Source organism: Lemur catta, chromosome 2, assembly GCF_020740605.2.
Source record: "Lemur catta isolate mLemCat1 chromosome 2, mLemCat1.pri, whole genome shotgun sequence".
NCBI classification, from domain to species: domain Eukaryota; kingdom Metazoa; phylum Chordata; class Mammalia; order Primates; family Lemuridae; genus Lemur; species Lemur catta.
In genome coordinates this window covers 23,473,294-23,495,861 of record NC_059129.1, presented here as the reverse complement: position 1 = coordinate 23,495,861, position 22,568 = coordinate 23,473,294, and the positions used below count along the sequence as shown (strand labels likewise).

General features: G+C 43.5%; 1 protein-coding gene across 1 annotated transcript in view; it reads right to left on the bottom strand.

Annotated features, from left to right (window-relative positions):
• CYTH3 (cytohesin 3) overlaps positions 1-10,725 on the bottom strand; it is a 102,917-nt gene extending 92,192 nt beyond the window's left edge. Inside the window, exon 1 of the mRNA XM_045541295.1 lies at positions 10,554-10,725. Within this exon, the coding sequence (XP_045397251.1) occupies positions 10,554-10,587 (34 nt within the window). The 5' untranslated portion in view covers positions 10,588-10,725. The remainder of the gene's footprint in view (positions 1-10,553) is intronic.
• Positions 10,726-22,568: the final 11,843 nt, after the last annotated feature.

The window sequence follows — 22,568 nt, the reverse complement described above, 5'->3', positions numbered from 1 at the left end:
CTGGGAAAGTAAATCAAAATCATTGCCAACTGAATTGACTCAGGTGAGTCTCCTCTAATATTTACATAGTACTGAAAGATATTTATCCAAAATAAATGCTTGCTATCATGTTAATTGAGGACCTGACATTAACATTAAAAAGTTTGTAAGTTTGGTTAACTTCAAAAATCAGGAAGGAGAATCACATATTTGCTACTCTCACTTAAATGATTTACTATTTTCGCACAAACTCAAAATACGTACTATATCTTAAGCAGCTTTTAGGGTACTTTGATAAAACCTATTTTTTAAATCTCATTTCACTTCAACGCTTTCACAAGTCCTATATTACAAACTGACAAACCAGCCTTCTAAAGGATCTGCCAATAATTTCTGAAAACCAATCTATCTCGCCTACAATTACTTATACTTAAGAGTGTGAGCATGCACACAGCATTATTCTCACACACCTGATACAAATTGTTGTTGGTCCTCCATCAAAATGATTTGAGAAATGTTTCATTGCAAAATAAACACACCTTTCCCTCACCAAACTCCAACCACTTTGGCTTCCCCCTCCATTCTCATAACACGCCAAACTTCAATTTAAAGGCCATGGCACACGCCTTCCTTCAGCAGGCACTTATCTTTCTCCACTCATTGCTTAGCCCACTCCAATCTAGCTAGGTCCCTAGCTCTCCCCAAACTGTTTTTCTTTAAGGTCGCCAAGTCCAGTTAACACTTCTCCTTCCTCATTTTAGTCCTCTCAAGAACATTCAACACAGCTAACCACTTTCTCTTCTTAAACCCTCCTCCTTGCTTAACTTCTGCAATGCCACACAATTTTCAAGGTTTCCTCGATCTCACTGGTTACCCTTTCTCAGTCTCCTTTGCTGTGGTTGTCCTCAGTCCTGAGATTTTTTTCTCATCTATCTCAATTCTCTCCCTTAAGTGACCCTATCCATTCCCATGAATTAAAATCTTCTCAGTGTTTATCTCCTACCCAAGCTAGTTTTCCAAGTAGCCAACTGCCTTACCTACCATCTCCAGTTGGATATCTCACAGACAAATCCATTTTAAATACCAAAATTGAATTCCTTAGATTCTGCTTTCAGTACAAGCTGACTAGTTCACTGCAAACCACCCTTCTGCCAAGAACAACTAAAAAAGCTGAACAAATTATTAGAAACAACTGTCTGAAGGCATCAGAAAGCTACCCATGCAGTGAGGACTCAGAAGGCCAGGATCCCAGAGAGAAGGGAAGTACAGAGAACTGAGCCCAATCATCTGAGCTACTTTTCTCCCTGAGGCATTTGCCAATTCACAGCAGAAACTGAGGGGGCAAAATACCAAACAGAACTGGTGATCCAAAAAGATCAGCATAATCTCCACCGTCTTAGGGGACGGGGGATAAAAATTAGAGTTCAGGGGCTTCCAAATAGAAGAGGCCCTGATAAACACTCGAGGCTTTCAGTTAAGACCAATAAAGGTTATACTCTACAATATGGGAAAACCAGAAGTAGACAAATCCTCATAATTTTAAAGTGATATTTCTTTACTTTATCTGCCTGTCAGAAGCCTCTCTTGAGGAAGGTACCCAGGATCTTGAATCATCTCTACAATTTTTCATACACATTATCCAGAATTAAAGCTCAACAGGCATATCTACAGTCGAGATCACGAGACTGAAAACCAAAGGTAAAACCACAGGGCATCTAAGTATTAGAGTAATCCAGACACAGACTTCTTAATAACTGATTAGTATAATAAAGAAATTAGTTGATGAGATGGAAATTTCATAAAATTGAAATCTAAAAAAAAAAAAAGGAAACTGAAAAAGACAATAACGGAAATTAAGAACTAAATAGAGAGGTTTAACAGCAATTTGACAGAGATGAAAAGTATTACTACAGTGGAACACAGGTCAGAAGAAAATATACAGGGAATCATGGAAAAACAAAAGGATGAAGAACAGAGAAACGAATCTAAGATACATATAGGATATGATAAATAGGACATGTCTAATGTACAGGTAGAGTCCCAGAAAGGGAAGAGAGGAAATGGAGCAGAAGCAATAAATGAAGAGATAATGACCAAAAAATCTCCAAAGCTAATTCAAGATCAATGGCTGCGCGCAGCGGCTCACGCCTGTAATCCTAGCCCTCTGGGAGGCCAAGGCGGGTGGATCGCTCCAGGTCAGGAGTTCGAGACCAGCCTGAACGAGACCCCGTCTCTACTAAAAATAGAAATAAAAAAAAATTATCTGGACAACTAAAAATATATATAGAAAAAATTAGCAGGGCATGGTGGCGCATGCCTGTAGCCCCAGCTACTCAGGAGGCTGAGGCAGTAGGATCGCTTAAGCCCAGGAGTTTGAGGTTGCTGTGAGCTAGGCTGACGCCACAGCACTCACTCTAACCCAGGCAACAAAGTGAGACTCTGTCTAAAAAAAAAAAAAAAAAAAAAAAGATCAAGCCTTGTCACAACACTACCAAAAAGAAGAAAAAGAAGAACTAATCCCAAGCATGATAGATTTGAGGAAAACCACATCTGGACACATCATAGTAACATACCTAAAAACGAAAGACAAAGAGAAAATCTTAAAAGCAGCCTAAATACTCATATGCTTTTTGCAGCACAATTCAAAATCACAAAGATATGGACTCAACCTAAGTGTTCATCAATTGATGAGTGGATAAAGAAAATGTGGTCTATGTACACCATTGGGTATCACTCAGAAATAATAAAAAATGAAATAATGTCTTTTGCAGCAACTTGGATAGAACCGGGAGGCCATTATCCTAAGTCACTTGGGAACAAAAAATAAATGCCGCATATTCTCACAAGTGGGAGCCAAACAACGGCTACACAAGAGCACACATAGTGTGGCATAATGGACACTGGAGACTCACAAGGGGAGTGGGGGAAGAGATGAAAAATTACCTACAAGGTACCATATACACTACTTGGGTGACAGGTACACCAAAAGCCCAGACTCCACTGCCATACAATATATACGTGTAATGGAATTCAACTTGTACCCCCTAAATCTATTAAGATTAAAAATGAAACCAAAAAAAGCAGCGGGGGGGGGGGGGGGGATGCGGAGAGACACACTAGCTTCACAAGAGTGACAATCAGACTGACATAGATTTCTCCACAGAAGCAATGGAAGCCACAAGGCAATGAAATGATCCCTTCAAAACACTGCAAGAACTTAACTTGATAACCTACAACTGTTATCAAGTTATCCTACAAATTATCCTTCAAACGTGGAGGCAAGGGCATTTTTGACCCAAAAAAAAAAAAATGAACCCTCAAAACGGTTTTCTCCTTCTCACTAAGCAGCAGCACCAACTACCTAGTCTTACAAACCAGAAACCTAAAGTCATATTCGATTCCTACAGTTCCTGTACCCCTAACCTTGTCCAAGCTGTGTGTCCATCTAATTCTCCAAAATACATTTCAGCACTCATAAAGCAATGCAAATTAAAACAATACATCATTTCTTACTCATAAGTTAGGCAAACATGTAAAAGTCCGACAAATATGAGTGTGGATTAGAATGCGGGGAATGCTGGGATATGAGAACTCTACTCACAAGCTCCTAATAAGACAGCAATCTGTATCTAGCAACACTGAAAGCATGGCTATAACCTGTAATCGAAATTCTAGAGACATACTTTAGATAAACTCTCACACATGTGGAAAGGAGACAAGCCTAAGGCGATCACCTCAGTATTGTTGGTAACACCACCAATGTAAAACCAACATATGAAAGTTCAACACAGAACAAGATAGATAAAATGTGATAGAAGTTAAAAGAAATAAACAAGGGCTATTCATAATAACATGGACAATACCTAATGCGAGCTGCAGAAAATTATGTACAGTATATCAGTTTTATAATTTTTGTAAACAAACAAAAAAGAGACCTATGTATTGGTTTATGGACACACATATACATCTGCTAAAGTATGAAAAATATACCAAAAGGCCCCACATCAAATTCATAATAGTTTCCTCTAGGAAATAAGAAAGGAAGGAGAGGAATAGAACCAGGGATTGCTAGACATAAGTGACTTCAACCTTATTCAATATTTATTAAAATATACTGAAGGCCTTCTAGGTCTTAGAGATACAGCAGTACATAAAAGCAGAAAATAGTCTTGCTTTCATAGAACTTACATTCTAAAAGAGAAAAGACAGATAATAAATATATAACAAACAAGAGGCGATAAGTGCTAAGGAGAAAAATAAAGCTGGGAAAGAGTGACAATGAGGTGCTATTTTAAACAGGCTGGTCAAGAAAGACCTCCAGTGGTAGGAGACATTTCAGCAGAAACTTAAATGAAGCAAGGAAGCACCACACGCAGGTATCTAAGGGGAAACCACTGCCGGGGCAGTCAAGTGCAAAGGCACCGAGGCAGGAGTGTGCTTGGCCAGTTCATGGAGTGGCAAAGAGATCAGTGAGCAAGGCCAGAATGGAATAGGGGGAGAAGTGATGTGGAATATCAAAGAGATAGCAGGGGACTACAGCAGTTGTCAAGGACAGCCTCCAAGGTAAGAGTGGTTTTTTATATTTTTTTAAATATAAAATATAAAAATTTTTTATATTTTATTAAAGAAAAAAAAAAAACAAGGGTTTGTGACAGAGACCATATGGGGCCCACAAAGACTAAAATAAGGCCGGGCACGGTGGCTCACGCCTGTAATCCTAGCACTCTGGGAGGCCAAAGCGGGAGGATCGTTTGAGTTCAGGAGTTCGAGACCAGCCTGAGCAAGACCAAGACCTTGTCTCTACTAAAAAAAACAGAAAGAAATTAGCTGGACAACTAAAAATATATAGAAAAAATTGGCCAGGCATGGTGGCTCATGCCTGTAGTCCCTGCTACTCGGGAGGCTGAGGCAATAGGATTGCTTGAGCCCAGGAGTTTGAGGTTGCTATGAGCTAAGCTGATGCCAGGGCACTCTAACTCAGGCATTAGAGTGAGACTCTGTCTCAAAAAAAAAAAAAAAGCCTAAAATAAAGTGCACAATACATGTAATGCATTTGAATCATCCCAAAACCATCTCCTCCCCACCCTGCGCCCCCCAGTCCGTGGGGAAAAAACGGTCTTCCATGAAACTGGTCCCTGGTGCCAAAAAGGTTGGGGACCACTGCCCTAAGCCACCAAGCCCCTCTAACTCTCACCTGAACCACTGCAACAACTCCCTCACTGACGTCCCCAAGTCCTCCCTTCCCTTCCTCCAATTCATCGTCTAGTCAGGAGTCAAGAATACTCTTTTTAAAAAGGCAGAGTTCACAATGGTTACGAATATGGACTATGAAACCAGAAAGCCTGGGTTCGAATCACAGCTCCACAACTTACCAGCTGTGAAATTTAAGGCAAATTACTTAGCTTCTCTATGCCTCCATTTTCCTATCTATAAATAGTGATAATGCAAAGAGTAAATAAAGATATGTAAAGCACACAGGATAGAACGCAATGAGTAAATATTAGCTAAAAGTATTGAAATGTAAACCAAATGTCATTTTCCTGTTTAAAATCCTTCAGTGGCTACTTGTACTTAGAATAAAACCTGCATTCCTTAGCTACTGAAACTCCCTGATACGGCCCCAGCCTACCTATTCCCCTTCACTCTCTGTCCAAGCCACACAAAGCTGCTTTCAATTCTCTAGACAACTGAGTGCCTTTCCCTCTGCCTGGTCCACTATCCCTACAGGCTGCACCTGAAAAGGCATTTCCTCAGAGGCTTTCCCTACACTTCTCCCATCCCATGCCCACCTTCCTGCTCTTCTTCAACCTCTTGCTGATTTCCTTTAACACATTTAGCATAATCTGCAATTATTTTATATACCTGTTTACCTTTTTAGTTTGTCTCCCCATCTAAACATAAGTTCCACGAACATGGGAAATCCATCTGCCCTATTCACCACTCTAACTCCAGTGCAAAGCATAGAACCTAGTATTTGCTAGGGACACTATCAACATTTGAATACATAAAAGAATACAAAAGAATATGCTCTAAGTATAACCTAAAAGCACCTATCATATCCATTTTAAACATTCCAAAGTACAGTGGTTAATTTCCTATGAATAGACTGAAAAAAAATAGGTAACACTTTATAACTTTACATTTAATATTGTGTCATTTCTTAATACATAGAAATTCCCTCAAAAAGGGTGTAAAAAGGGTGTTTTCTTACTAGTATACTATTTTTCCATGAAACTGTTTTCCAATTTTAGAAAAAGTGAAGATAGACTTATTCAAATTTTTGAATTTCAAAAATAAAAAGGCACATTAGTGAAAAGCTTTCTTCCCACCTATATTCCCCATCCACTCAGTTCCTACCAACCTCCCCAAACAGGTAACCATTGTTACTAGTTCCTTGTTTAACCTTCCAGAGAATTTTCATACACATACAAGCACTTCCTTTAAAAAAAAAAGAAAACAGAAATGGTAGCATACAATGCACATTTTGCTACACTTCACTCTTATAACTTACGATATTTTGGAGATCTTTCTGTATCAATTTATAAAGAGCTTCCCGTTCCTTTCCACTTCACAACTTCGTTCACCATCTGGGTAAAATTTATCTGACAAGTCTCCTGCTGACGGACATTCAAACAAGGCAGTGAATAATCCTGTCCCTGTGTTATCTCACACACACACACAAATGTATCTGTAGGTTAAATTCCTAGAACTGGACTCCTGGGTCAAAGGATTTATATGTCTATAATTTTAAAAGCTACTGCATCTATCAGGGTCCACTCAGAGAAACAGTCACCCCTTTAAGCAACAGTCCCCAACCTTTTTAGCACCAGGGACCTATTTCAGGGAAAACAATTTTTCCATGGGCTGGGGATGGCAGGTGGGGTATGATGCAGAGGTCAGAAGGTGATGCGTGGCCTGTTTCCTAACAGGACACCGCAGCCTTTAAGGATCTGAAATAGAATTTAATATAAGGAATTGTTTACACACATGATGAAAAAACTAAGAAGTCAAAAAGGAAATGGTGAGACAACTGAGAGATCAGCAAGAGCAAGAAGCTGCTACCACCTCTTGGTTGGAGGGCCAAAGAGAGAAGGTATTTCCAAAGCACAGGAGCTGGAGCCAAAAGGAGAGAAGAGGTACTGTCTTGTTTCAGGCAGATAGAGGGAAGGAGAAATAACCTGGTTTCCTCCTTCCATCCAATCTCCCACAATGGCTCCCATTGGCCAAACCCAGCCCTAAGGCAGCTGATCAAGGCCTGGGAAATGCTGCCTGCAGGGATGAGTCCCTCTGCAAGCAAAGGGCAAGAAATGGATCTGAGCCAACAGGACACAGGCTGGCCCTGCCTCATTGAAAGCTGTGACTAATTTACACTCCTACCAGCAAATGCTTGAAAACCACCTTGCGAATAGACTGTTTTCAAACTTGGGGGTTATTGCTTGTCTCACACGTGAAAGGCAGGATCTCAATCTAGTCTTATTTTATTATGAGTGAGGCTGAGGGTCTCTTCAGGTGAAGCACAGATTTAACCCTCATCTGCATTGATGGCAGTGAAGCGGGGAGGGAGGGGAACACCAGTTAAAGTTAATTCACTTATTCTGCCATGGATGGTCCATTCAGGAACATCAATCCCACAGATTCTCAAACAGGGCATGAAGATGGTGGCAATGAGCCAAACTAGCCAGTCACCCTCCAAGTGGAGATATAGCTCAAGAACTGTTCTAGAAAAACTGAAAGGCAACAAAGTCCCAAAGGAATAAAAAACATACCTTAACTACACTCCACACACATTACAAGGAACAATTTGTTCTTGTGATCTTGTATCCCCACTTGCTCCTCCTTGTAACTGCCTTCCAGTCACTCATGCTACCATCCTCCCTCTCCTTATCTTGCACTGAAAGAATAATTCCCTGGACAAAAAGTTAAATTAAATTATAAAAACAGCAAGCAGGAATCAATTTTTTAAAGTCTTTTCACCTGACCAATACATTAACAAAAAAGACCTTTTAAATTATCTTTGGCCTCTGCTGTTACTGTTTGAATGCACTATTTACCCTATCTTTTAAACAAACTGAAACTGACTCCCCTCGATACAGTTGAACGTTATGTACTATGCTCCAAAAATGTACCCCAAAATGTTGTGCTTTACAATCAGCTGGCAAATGAAATTTTTTTCTTTCAGAGAGTTGGGCTTTATTTTTAAAAACATGAATGTTAAAGCATTTTTAAACATCTAGTTTTAACTGCAAAGAGGTATGTTAACTTCAAAACAATCAAGAGTTAAATATAAGCCCAAGTTTATACAATAATCACAATGACTCATATTTCAAAACTTGAAAGATTTTCACTCGATTTAAAAATAAATACTAATCCTAAGACTGCCAAAAATATTTTTAAATGTTTTCCACAATGCAAGGAAGAATCATCTTAATAAACCAAACCAGTAAAGGTTAAAAGTTGTTTTCCAGCACCTAGCATGCTTTCTGGCATTTTACTAGACAATCAATAAATATATGTTCATTGTTGAATGTTCCAGTGAGGTAAATTAAATGATGCATTTAAAACTTTCACATGCCTTTTATAAGATGGGTTTTATTTTCAAATTTGAAAGTAATACACACTTATTCTAGAAACCTAGAAAATATAAAAACTAAGAAAATTAAAAATTCATAATGCCACCCATTTGTACATTGTTTAGACCATGATGTTTAAAACTGTGTAGTTTTAATGGTTATAAAATGTTTCATCCAATAAACGTCCCATAATTTATCTCACCATTCCCCTACCTTTGTGCATTACTGTTTCCAATTTTTTACTATTATAAATGGTATAATGCACACCTTCAGGCATTTATTTCACGTTTCCTTTCCTGTGATATATTCCCAGAAGAGATATTAATAGACCAAAGATAAAGAGATTTGATACTTAATATCATCCTTTGTTGCAGTACTCGAGATCTATAAATTGCTGGAACACATTAGTTTCCTTTTTTTCTCTTTATACCTGCTTTTACCTCTAACATTTCTTTAACTCACAGAGTTGGAAGCACCTTCCAAACAAAATTGCCAAGCCAGCTAGTTACCTTGACTCTAATGTCAAACGTTTAAATATTACAGTTGTCTTTATTTCTAACAAGGGAAAACTGCTACGCCAAATTGAGGCAGGCAAGAAGCACAGCATCCAGAGGGAATCCATTACTTAGGATCTTGTGTCTCCAAAGGACAGCCTGGCCGTAGGAGGGTTTGCAACTGGGCTCCTTCTTTCCACAGCACCCTCTGTCATAAACACACCCACTCGGTGCCACAGTGCTACCCCGTGCTACCCCCCTAGCTTCAACTATGAGAAATAAAGTCGCCAAATACCATGACTGGTGCCAACTTCCCTTCCCACCATCCCGGCCGCATCGCTTCTTTCAGCAAAAACGTTTCCCTCTGAACAGCACTTGAATTCTAGAAGGCACCTTGATTAACCACTTCATCCTGAAGCATTCAATACTGCTGATTCTTACAGGCAGCTGCTCCAGCAGCCTGTAATTAAGATTTTTCTAAATGCTCCCTTATTACAGGGGGTTCTGATGATTTGGTCTGTCAGCAAAAAGGAGATCTTTAGCAAAAGTACAGAGAACCTCAACTTCGGGTGTTCCTGTAAAATATGGGCATTAACCCTTCGCTTTCCAAAGCAATGACCCACTCCATACAGAGGCACGTTATTCTGTTTTTAAAACCTAATTCACAACATGTCCCAACAGTAATTTGTATCCCACTAAATAATTTACAGCAAACACGACTCTTCCAGCAAGAGGAAACTGAACGTCAGACCCAGAAAAGCTGGGCCACACCGGGCACGGTGACACGACCCACTTCGGAAAGATACCCTCCACACCTGGATCTCTCTTCTCACCCCTGTGCTGGCTGTGGCTCCCGACTCCCACCCTCAGCTGAACTGACTTGTTTTTTGCTTGCTCTGTAACGTTTGCTATTTCATAAAACGCTACCCAGACCCGGACTCGAACTGCCCCCTCCTCGTTTAAGAAATTCCAGCGACCGCTTCTGACCTAAAGCCAAGAATACTGTCATGATTTCCAACCTTCCCTCTCCCGTACCCCGGAGGAGCCCCGATTCAAAACTTTCCCCTCCCCACTTGCCACAGGCTCGCCCGCTCCCGACCACCTGAGAAAAGCAGCTGAAAGGGGTCGTCTGAAACGCGGGGCTCGGGAGGGCGTGGACGCCCTTGGCGACAAGATGCTGGGAAGGTCGCCCCACAAGGTCCGCCGCCCAAGAAGAGCGACCTCGAGCCCCGGCCTGAGCCCCCGGGACCGCGCCGGCCCCGGCCCCGCACCCGGACCCTCGCTCGGGCAGGGTGGCGACCCCGGCCCGCCCCCCCCAGCCCCCTTCCAGGGCCCCCGCCTCGGGGCCGGCCCGGCGCGCCTCAGGCCTCTCGCGGTCGCCAGCCCGCACCTGCGCGGCCCCGGACCTCGTCTCCTCAGGCGGACCTCGGCTCCGGACCCCCGCCCGGGTCCCCGCCCGCGACCCCCGGCCCCAGGCCGCCAGCTGGCCGGCCACACCTCCGAAACTCACCGCCGCCGCCCTCGCCGCCGCCGTCTTCATCCATCTTGAGGCCACTCCCGCAGCCGGCGAGCCCGGGGCCGGCGGGCGAGGGGCCGCAGACTGGGGGCGCCGCCTGAGGGAGCGCGCGGGCGGCCGGGCGGCTCCTCAGCGTGCGGCCCGGGTCGAGGCCGGGCGGAGCCTCGCCGCTCGGCGCGCCGTCACGTGACTCAGGCCCCGCCTCCTGGGCGCGGTGGGCGGAGCCCTAGGCCGCCCCGCCCGCGGGAACTCGCCGGCCCGGCGGTGTTGGCGGCGGGTGGGGGTTGGGGGCGGCCCGGCCTTTCGAGTGCAGGCCCGCAGTGCGCAGCTCGACGCCTCTTAGCCCCCCACCTTCCAGCATGCCGGGGACGGGCGTGGGGTCCGGGACACGGGAACGCCCCACTCTACAAAACCCGGCGGCCAGGGGTCCAACTCGCACGTGCACTTGGGGAAAATGATCCAGAAACGAACGAAAGCAATCAAAAGTCAGGCCTTCGCCTTCAGCCCTAAGACATGTCAGAATAATTCCAGCCTTTCAGCTTTCTGATGTATCATGAAGCCTCTCCTCCTTTCCTGGCGATGAGTGCATTTTTAAATTAACAAAGTGTAGGGCTTGTAAATGAATGCTTGTCCTGAGGTTGGAACCAAATCCCAGTCTGGCGCACCTGGGGCCCAGCCCTCAGAGGGCACTGTAGGGGTTGGCCAGTCTGGCGTCAGATGCCCTTGGAGTTTAGCGCCAGTCTCCCTTGGAGAGCGGCCAGCTGCCCTGGATTTATGATGCAGAAGGAGCTCTGAATTCAATTTCCCGTAGGCACAGCCAGGGCTTTAAGCACAGGCCTGGGCGGAAGGCCTCTGATTGCCCTGCTGCAGATCTATGGCTCGCCTTGCTCACTCCCCTGTTTCCAGTAACTACTCCTGAAGCATCGCATGTGGCCTTTCCCAAGCCTTTCTGCTTGAACTAAATTGCATTAAAGAAAAGCAAACATCGTAATGGAGGAGATAGTTCATCTCTAATATGATTTTCCGGCAACTGTTTTATATTTACAAATTGCCCGTTGAACCAAAGGATCTTCCGCTGTCATCTATCAAAGTGGACAGGTTTCACCTTTTTGTTCAAGGTTGTGGGATGATTCCAAAGAGTTCAATCTCCTCATAACCTCCAGATTTAAACACCCGGCATTCCATTGCTTCCAAAGCCATAGGGGGACACTTCTGGGTGCAGACAGGATGTTTGGCAGCTTGTGTGACAAAGATGCAACAGAAAAAGGGGTCTAGGAGTCAGGAGATGTAGGTTCAACTCCCAACCCACAAACTTGGCTTCCTGATCTTGTTCCTGTCAGCTTTGTTATCTTAGAGATAACAGCATAGTTATTGAGAAAAATGACAGCATCCTTTGAACTTGATAATGTGATATGTGGAGCTTTGAACTCAGATACTATCAATTATAAATGCTTTTCAATGTCACTTCCTAATTCTTTAGGTTTATTAGAATGTGATCAATAGGTGCTTCTCTCAGAGTTTTAATCTAAAAGTTGCTTCTTTGATCCTCATCTAATCTAATTTCCACCAGAATAAACACATCCCAGTTACATAAGCAGAATTTTATATTATCTCTATGGTTTAGCCTGGGCCCCCATTTCAACAAAGTCTGCAAAAATGTTGGAAGGATAAAGGCTTAGGGTGTCATTTCTGTGCTTTTATGGGAAATTGGAAGACTTCAACACATTCACAACTCAAAGGAATTAATATCTAATGGAAAAATTAGATTTTTTTTTTAAAGAGGTACTTCCCGGTATCTCTCAAATCCCACCAAGATAGCAGTTATCTAATATGTTTACATGCATGTTGCCCCTATCCACTAAGGTAGGCACTCACTTTATGCCTAGTTTATGAGTGATTTGCTCAGATGTTGAAAGTTTTATAAGTGAATTTGTAAGAAAAACAATTCATGCAACAGGCATCCAACACCCAGTTCTACAAAACCCCTCTCAAGCAGATTCATGGAACATCACTCCAAGATAACAAGTATTAAACCCAATTATTAAATTGTTTCAATTGTTCAGTCAAACAATAAATATTTAGGTACCTCCTGTATTCCAGGCACTGTCCTAGGTGTTGGGAATACAATGATGGTGAAAAAGACAGATTCAGTCCCTGGCTTCATGGGACTGATGCCCTAGAACGAATGCAGCCATTAAGCAAATAATTACATAAATAATTATTTAATTGTAATTTTGATGTCCTACCCTGTTTATAGACTTTCTCAGTGTTTGCCGTTTCATGTACATTGGCTTTGCTGCCTTAAAACTCCTTCAGGACAGAGGCTGTATGCTGTATTTATTCTGTCTCCGCTATCTACCACAGGGCGTGGCCATGTCAAAAACGGGAGAAAACAACAGTATCTGTTACTGCTGCTGGATGAACAGGGCCATCAAAAGTGGGAAACGCTTTGAAAACATGTTGAAATCCATTTGTCAGCCTTTTGACCATTGTAGAAATAGTTTAAGAAATCAAGAATGTGAACATTCCGGAAAGGTCAGAGGACTTCTTCCTTGTACCTTCATCTCCATCCTCCAAGTGGAAGTCTGTGAAATCAGACAGAGGTGTCCTCTCCCAGTGCTAAGGATCACAAGAACCAAGGCCAGTTTCTTTATGCCTGGCCAGAAAGAAGCTGCCCGTGCTGCCTGAGTTGTGGCTGATTCCAGAACAGTTCTCATCTCCTCTGATAACAGTCAAGAAATGCAGACACAGAAGTGACTATCAGCAGATGGGGACCTTGGCTGATCTGTTACATGTGCTCAGGGGTCTGGTCTAGTCCAGGAAAAGCGCATACCGTGGCCAGCTCACTGCCGGCTCACAGTCACGAAAGGAAAGTAATGTTTTCTGAAATCTAATTTCATCTAGTAAGGAAAACATTTCTTTGGAATAGAGATGATCTCGTGCAGATTAACACACTCCACTCTGCTCAGACAAACAACATGGGTCCAAGTGTCAAGTCACATCCTCATTAAATTTTCAAAAGCCCAGACATCCCATCCTTCAGTGTGCTCTGTCTCTGTTTGCAGTCGTTCAATGCATCCCCCTTAGTCTTGTTCTGCCCTGTCTAGAATCCACACAGTTGACATCAGTTCCCTGGCCTCACATTACCAAGGGCAGCTTAATTCCTTTTAGATTGATTAGCAACTTGCATTTTTGTAAGAAAAAAAGTGGTCAAATTTCGCTTTTGTGTTAACTTAGAACAAATCATTTGACAACCATTTCGAGCTCTTCGCCTTTGGAAGAAAGGAATTATACCCAGTCAAGGCAGCATCAATATTAAACATTATATGCAAACTGTCTTCTATAGTAGTAAAAAGCTGTGTTATTTTTATCTAGTTCTTCATTTTTATAAGTATGTCCCTGACCTACTAAAAACAACTAAAAAAATTAATTTAAAAAATTAAGTTGGCCAGAAAAAAAGAAGTTGGTCGGAGTCTGCAGTGTACAGCTTAAAATCATCAAGAAAATCTATCCCAGGGTGCAGAGTATACTATCAGACAGGCAATTAAAAAGAAAAAAGTGAAAATTACAAACATAAGAACACAGCACATCTGTCTGCCATCATGGTCCCCTGAATAGGAAATATGCTCCTAGCTAGCCTCCAAGTGACAGAACACCAGTCACGGAGCACTGTGATCCAGTGGGCCTGACTGTGCCCATATAAATATGATTCTGCAGTTTGACTTGGAGGACAGCAAAAGCCAGCCATGAGTTCTGGTCATTGTACTAAGAACCAGCATTTGTCACTGGGTCCTAGCCATGATGCCACCTCGGGTACCTGGATAACCGGGCTCTAAAGTCAGACAGCCCAGACACTTCTGTTTCTTGACTTTGTAACCCTGATATTGCGCAAGTTGTTTCACCTCTCTGTGCCCTGGTTTCTGTGAAATTTTTCTGAAATGGAACCAAGAATAACCCTGGCCTATCTAGTAACCATGAGAACTAGATGCTATTGTACGCAAGCAGTGTGTGGCACACAGTAAGCACTCAATGAATGCTTGCCATTGTTATCCACAGAAGTAGAAAGGTTCCCCACCCTCTCATACACTAGCCTGACTGAATCTGTCAGCCAAGCCGGGATCCAAAGCTGAATTTCAGTGAGGGCTCCTGCTTCCTCGGCTACCTTCTAGTCACTGCCTTTCCTTTCAAGCCTGCCTTCTGGAACCCGCCCCTGCCAAAAGGGGACTCTGCACCTCCTCCTTTGATGGTAGCTTATTCGTTCAACAATGTGTTTCTTTTTCTTTTTTTTTTTTTTTTGAGACAGAGTGTTACTTGTCACCCCAGCTAGAGTGCAGTGGCGTCATCATAGTTCACTACAACCTCAGCCTCCTGGACTCAAGCGATCCTCCTGCCTCAGCCTCCAAAGTAGCTGAGACTACAGGTGTGTACCACTGTGCCTGGCTATCAGTGACTTTTAATGAAGGACATGTCAGACTGCAGCACCCACAGTCACTAAGAGGACCCTGGAAACCTTCACCACATCACCTTGCAGCAGGCAAAGCTCTTTTTCTTAGAAAAATAAAAAGAGAAGGAATCTGCTGTGCACACCCAACTCAAATACTTCCCGCTCAATAATACATTAATCATATACATTTGATTTTTAGAGTTTTTTTAACTAATATATTCTTTTTTTTTTTTTTTTTTTTTGAGACAGAGTGTCGCTTTGTTGCCCTGGCTAGAGTGAGTGCTGTGGCGTCAGCCTAGCTCACAGCAACCTCAAACTCCTGGGCTTAAGCGATCCTACTGCCTCAGCCTCCCAAGTAGCTGGGACTACAGGCATGTGCCACCATGCCCGGCTAATTTTTTCTATATATATTTTAGTTGGCCAGCTAATTTCTTTCTATTTTTAGTAGAGACAGGGTCTCGCTCTTGCTCAGGCTGGTCTCGAACTCCTGACCTGGAGCGATCCACCCGCCTCGGCCTCCCAGAGTGCTAGGATTACAGGCATGAGCCACCGCGCCTGGCCAATATATTCTTAATTTGTAATCAACGTGATTTAAGTTTATCACTGAGGTTTCAAATATGTAAGCAAACTATCAAGGTCACCTCCTTCACTGAAATAAAAACATGAAATGATTGTATTTCTTCCAATGGGGCTGCCCAATGATACAATACTAAATATCTCTTTCCCCTCCTTTAACAACACACTGGACAGATTCAGGGACCTGTGGGACTATAACAAAGGATCTAGCATTCCTATCATTGGAGTGTTCTGGAAAAAGAGGAGAAAGAAGGCAAAGCTGAAAAAATATTTGAAGAAATAATGGCTGAAAACTTCTTAAATTTGGCAAAAGACGTAAACCTACAGATTCAAGAAGCTGAATAAATTCCAAGCAGAATAAATCCAAAGAAGTCCACACCAAGACATATCATAGGAAAACTTTGAAAATAAAGGGAAAAAAGCTTGAAAGCAATGAGAGTGAAACAACACCTTATGTTATGTATATTTTATCACAATAAAATTTTTAAAGGCTGTTTTTCTAAAGATCAATAAAATTGACAAACTTCTAGCAAGATTGACAAACAAACAAACAAAAAAGACACAAATTCCCAATATCAAGAAGGAAGCAGTCTATGCATACATCAAAAGGATCATGAAAGCATACTGCAAAAAACTCTATGCTTGTAAATTTGACAACTCGGATGAAAAGGACAAACTCCTTGAAAAGCAAAAATTACCACTGTTCACCCAAAATGAAATAGATCATTTGAAGAATCTATAATGATTAAGGAAATTGAGTTCATAATTTCAAAACGTCCAGAAAAGAAGTCTCTAGGCTCAGACAGTGTCACTGGAGAAGTCTACCAGACACTTGCAGAATTATTTAATTAATTAATTAATATCAATATTGGCCAGGCACGGTGGCTCACACCTGTAATCACAGCACTTTGGGAGGCCGATGCAGGAGGATCACTTGAGGCCAGGGGTTCAACACGAGCCTGAGGAAGAACAAGAGCAAGAACCTGTCTCTGCAAAAAATAGAAAAATCAGCCAGGCATGGTGGTGTGTGCCTGTAGTCCCAGCTACTCGGGAGGCTGAGGCAAGAGGATCACTTGAGCCCAGGAGTTTGAGGTTGCAGTGAGCTATCATGACACCACTGCACCCAACCCACAGTGACAGAGCGAGACCCTATCTCAAAAAAAAAAAAAAAAAATGGGTAAAAGACATGAACAGACATTTCACCAAAAAGGATATATGGATGAAAAATAAGCACATGAAAAGATGTTCAACATCAATAGCCATTAGGGAAATGTAAATAAAGACCACATGAGACATCATTATAGACCTATCAGAACAGCTGAAAACAGTTAGTAACAACACCAAATGCTGAAGAGGATGCAAAGAAACTAGATATCTCATACTTTGCTGGTGGGGATGTAAAATGGTGTAGCCACTCTGGAATGTATTGCAATTTGGCTGTTTCTTTAAAAACTAAACATGAACTTACCATATGACCCAGAAATCACACTTCTAGACACTTAACACAAAGAAATGAAAACTTATGTCTACACAAAACCAAAGACCTGAAGGCTCATCACAGTTTATTTGTCATAGACAAAAACAGGAAACAACCAAACTGTCCTACGGTAGGTAAATAGTTAAACTGGCACACCCATACCATGGAATACAGCTAGCAATAAAAATATGATAGGGTCTATTGATACATGCACCATCTTGGAAGGATCTCAAGGGTGTTATGCTGGGTGAAAAAAGCCAATCTAAAAAGGTCACAGACGGTAAGAATCCATTTACGTAACATTCTCAAAATGACTAAATTATGAAGATGGAAGACAGATTACCAGGGGTTGGTATGTTTTCAGGGGAGAACAGCGGGTGTGACTTTGAAGGCATAGCAGGAGGAAGATTTTTGTGGTTGTGGAACAGTTCTGTACCCTGATTGCAGTGGTGGTCACATGAATCTGCACTTGTGATACAATGACATGGAACTGCACACATGCCTTTTGCCAGTGTCAGTCTCCTGGTTTTGATATTTTACTGTAGTTACATGAGATGTCATCAAGGAAGGAAATCAGGAGAACAGAGCATACACGAGCATCTCGGGCCTCCTCTCACAGGCATCCTCTGCCCTGGGGCTCCCCATCCAACTGGCTAAGATGCAGAGCGACATCACAGCAAAGGCCCTTCCTTCCCCTGTCCTTTTCCGGGGTGTCCCACCTGTGTTCTGCCCTGTCATCCAGCTCCCTCAGCGCATGGCCCACAATGAACCCTTGCACTTCTGACTACTCCCCAGAGAACCCCAACTGCACAGTGGCTACCTGGGGGCGAGGTGGTGTTGACTGGGAAGGGGCAAAGGAGACTAGCAAAGTTTTAACCTCAAAATAAAACAAAACACACAATATTGCTTAAAAGAGGAGAGGAACATAGGTGGTCTGGCTTTGAATCTGTGTTTCAAAGATTTGTGTGGATCGGATTTGTAGCTCCGAGATTTTTGGACTATGGCTTCCAATATGGAGTTTTTGTTTGTGTACTGGGCTGAATAATATCTCCCCCAAAATTCATGTCCTCCCAGAACCTCAGAATGGAACTTTATTTGGAAATAGAGTCATTGCAGGTGTTATTAGTAAAGACAAGGTCATACTGGATTGGGAGGCCCTAAATCCAATGACCGTTGACCTTATAAGAACAGAAGACATTCTTCTTGATCAGGTTCAATACTAAAAAAAAAAGAAGAAGAGACACAGACAGGGAAGAAGGCCGTGTGCTGCGGCTACAGTTCAGGAATCTAGGGATTGCTGGGAGTCACCAGAAGCTGGAAGAAAGTCCTGGAAGGATCTTCCCCTTGAGCCCTCAGAGGGAGTGTGGCCTTGCTGACACCTTGATTTTGGACTTCTGGCATCCAGAACTATGACAGAATAAATTTCTGTTGTTTTAAAACTACCAGGTGTGGTCATTTGTCACAGCAGCCCTGGGGTACTATTACTGTTAGACTCTGTCTTTCACAGGGTCCCTCTCGGGTAAGTGGAGTCTTTGGCTAAGGACACCCGGAGGAAGGAAAGTGTCTGCCGTCCTGAAGCAGCCAGTGCCGGCTCCCACACAAAGAGGATGAATCCCAGATGGAATCCATCTGGGAACTGAAGAACTGTCTTCTACAAAAGGAAAAAGGGACACACCCTCAAGCATGCAGCATTTTTCTGTGTGTAAAAGAGGAGCTGGAAAACAAGCAAACAAAAATCACATTCTGGCGCCACCGCACAAATGCACCGCCCAGGGCATACTCTCCTCTCGGCGCCTGCTCGCTCTTGGAAGACTCTAGGTCAGCCGGCTGAGTCACAGCCGTTCGAACCTCCTCCACACTGTCAAGTTCAAAGGAGACAAGAAGCGAGGCCTTCTGGACCTTCACAGGGAGACACCCTGCCAGAGCAGGTGACTCAGGGTGACAGAGTGTCCTAATTTCTGAAAAGGCTTTGAGTTCCCTTGGCTTCTCCTGAGTGGAGGCAAATTCCTTCAGGTGTCTCTCTCTTGGCCTTTAGCATCCTCTTCTCCTCTGGATTTAGGATAAGAGGTGAGCAGCTAGGGGGTTTGGGTTCTGACCAGCACCTCTGTCAACACCACCACCACTACCACTTTCACCACCACCATCATCACTAACATCATCACCACCACCATCACCATCACCACCATCACCACCGCCATCACCATCGCCATCATCACCACCATCACCACTGCCACCACCACCACCACCATCATCACTATCACCATCACCACCACCATCACCACCATCACCATCACCACCATCACCACCGCCATCACCATCGCCACCATCACCACCGCCATCACCATCACCACCATCACCACCATCACCACCGCCACCACCACCACCACCATCATCACTATCACCATCACCACCACCATCATCATCACCACCACCACCATCACCACCATCACCACCATCATCACCATCACCATCGCCACCATCACCACCATCACCACCGCCACCACCACCACCACCATCATCACTATCACCATCACCACCACCATCACCACCATCACCATCACCACCATCATGATCTTCATCATTTAATAAGTACAACAATATTATAGTAACTACTTCTAAGCACTAGCTGTATGCCAAACTCAACACTAAATGCCCTTCGTACCTTCCCTGGAGCCCTTCCAACCACCCTACAAGGTAGGTGTTGTTAGCCTCCTTTAGAAACAAGGAAAGGAGGCTCAGAGACATTATCTTGCCTGAAACCACACAAGTATGCACGTTTGCCACCCTTCCATTTGTGGCAAACACCCTGTCTCTGCTGCCCCTGTTCTTTCCAATACACCATCCAGTATCTAGCACATAAAAACAGGAAAATATTGCAGGTACTCCCCAGGCCCTGGCAGCAGCTCATGCCCAGGAGTACCCAGCCTGCCACCTGGACATGACCAATGTCCTCTCCTGTCCCCTCTTCTTTTCCTAACTCTGTCCCGTCTTTGTTGAGCCCCTACCAGATGATGCAGGCACTGATCTAGGGACTGGGATTTGACACTTAGCATTGAATTTTCCTGTGGCTCATGGTCAAAGGGTTTTGGATGGGAAATGACTCCTTAATGGGTATGGGATTTCCTTTTGGATTGACACAAATGCTTGGTGGTGGTTGCACAATATGGTGAATGTGTTAAATGCCACCAAATTGGCTAACTTTATGTTATGTGAATTTCACCTCAATAAATTAAAAAGGCATGAAAATTACACAGCAAAGGAATTCCATGGCTGATTATTTTTAACTCTGTCAGTGCCTAAAAGCCCATCCTGCCTCTTTCTTTGCTGGAAGCTGGCTCTCTGTCAAATGTGTTCAGGGAGCAGCAATTCCCCAAGGCCCCTGTGGTGGGCCACAATGGGACAGAATTTTGTTCTCACTGTCCTTCCCTCCCATTTTTCAGTGATTTCATGTCTTACACATCCTGTTAACACTAAAGTTGAGACAAGACAGGATGTTCACAGACTTGAAATTAAGGCTCTCTGAGAGGTGACTCAAGGAAGCGGATTTTTGCTGTGCCTGCCCCTAGAGACTGAGACATCTCCTTCTGGGTGATTCTGGAAAACCAACCACTGACAGAACTGCCAGCCCATGTCTCCAGACACCCTCCCCAGGAAGCATGACAAGGCAGCCTCCTAATTGCTGGGTGGCCACTGAGTGCTGTGACCCTCTGAGACATGTCACCCAGCAGGTTCTCCAAGAAGCACTACTTGTCCCACAAGCTCCAGGAGGCTCCAGCAGGACCAACCTGACCACGGGTGAGGAGGAGCAGCTCGGAGCCCTCTTGACAAGGACAGAAAGAAACTGAGAGCAAGACGCAGCCAAACAATCCCAGCAGAGGTGCCCAAACAATTCCTTGTATGCCAATGCTCACAGCAGTACTATTCACAAAAGCCAAATGGTGAAAACAGCCTAAATGTCCATATGACACAAGTGGTGTTATAGATCCATACGATAGAATATTACTCAGCCATGAAAAAGAAGGAAAAACTGATACATGACACAATGTGGATGAAGTTCAAAAACATTATGCTGGCCTGGTGCGATTGCTCATGCCTGTAATCCTAGCACTCTGGGAGTGTCAGGCGGGAGGATCACTTGAGCTTAGAAGTTCAAGACCAGCCTGAGCAAGAGTGAGACCCCGTCTCTACTAAAAATAGAAAAATTAGCTGGGCATTGTGGCACGCACTTGTAGTCCCAGCTACACAGGAGGCTGAGACAGGAGGATCGCTTGAGCCCAGGAGTTGGAGGTTGCAGTGAGCTATGCTGATGCCACTCCACTCTACCCAGGGTGACATAGTGAGACTATGTCTCAAAAAAAAAAAAAAAAAAGGAAATTGAAACCCCCTCCTCACAACCCTCACCCAAAAAAATTATGCTAAGGGAAAGGAGCCAGACACAAAGACCACATATTGCATGACTCCATTTATAGGAAATATCTACAATAAGTAAATTCATACAGACACAAAGAAAATTGGTGGTTGCAGGGGGCTGGGGCAGGGATAGAATGAGGAGTGACTGCTTATTGGGTATGAGGTTTCTTTTGGGGTGGGGTTTAAATATTTTGCAACTAGATAGAGGTGGGGGTCACACAACAGTGGGATGTACTAAATGCCACTGAATTGTATATTTTAAAATTTTATATATATTTTTTTTATTGTGGTAAAATACACTAGAATTTACTGTCATAATCATTTTTAGGTGTACAGTTGAGTGGCATTAAGCACATTCACATTGTTGTGCAACTATCACCACCATCCATCTCCAGGACTTTCTCATCTTCCCAAATTGAAACTCTGTCCCCGTTAAACAACAGCTCCCCATCTTCCCTCCTCGGCCCCTAGCAACCACTGTTCTACTTTCTGTCTCTGAATTTGACTACTCTAGGGACCTCATGTAAGTGGAATCATGTAAGTGGAATCATGCAGCATTTGTCCTTCTGTGACTAAAACGGTTGATTTTGTATTATGTAAATTTCACCTCAATTTAAGAAACAACAATACCAACCACCTCTCCACCCTGAGTGTTTTAGCCAAGGGCTGAATCTGAGTTGAGGCGACTACAGCCCCTCCTGGATCTACCTTCCACTGTCACCCCTGGGAAAAAATCAAATTGGCAGGAGATCAAACTCAGCATGTGCGGTGGCAGCTGCAGCCAGGCGCTTCCCTTAGGGAGACTGTGAGATCCGAGTAGGAGGAAATGCTGCCCAGGGCCTCAGACAAGGGCTCCATGAGCAAATCTCAAGTTTAAGTGCGTAAGAAAAGTGGCTCGGCTGTGGTTTCCTCCCTAAGTGTTCAAGAGCAGACAGCTCATTCCTGCTAATGGAATGGGCTGTATCCGCTTCCTGGATTTTGTGAATGGGGTAAAAACCCATGAGAAAAATATCCCATGCAGCCCCGCCAATGGCCCCCATCCATTTGATTTCTGAGCATAACTTCAGGTTAATTATTTATAATGGGGCTACAAATGAAGTGT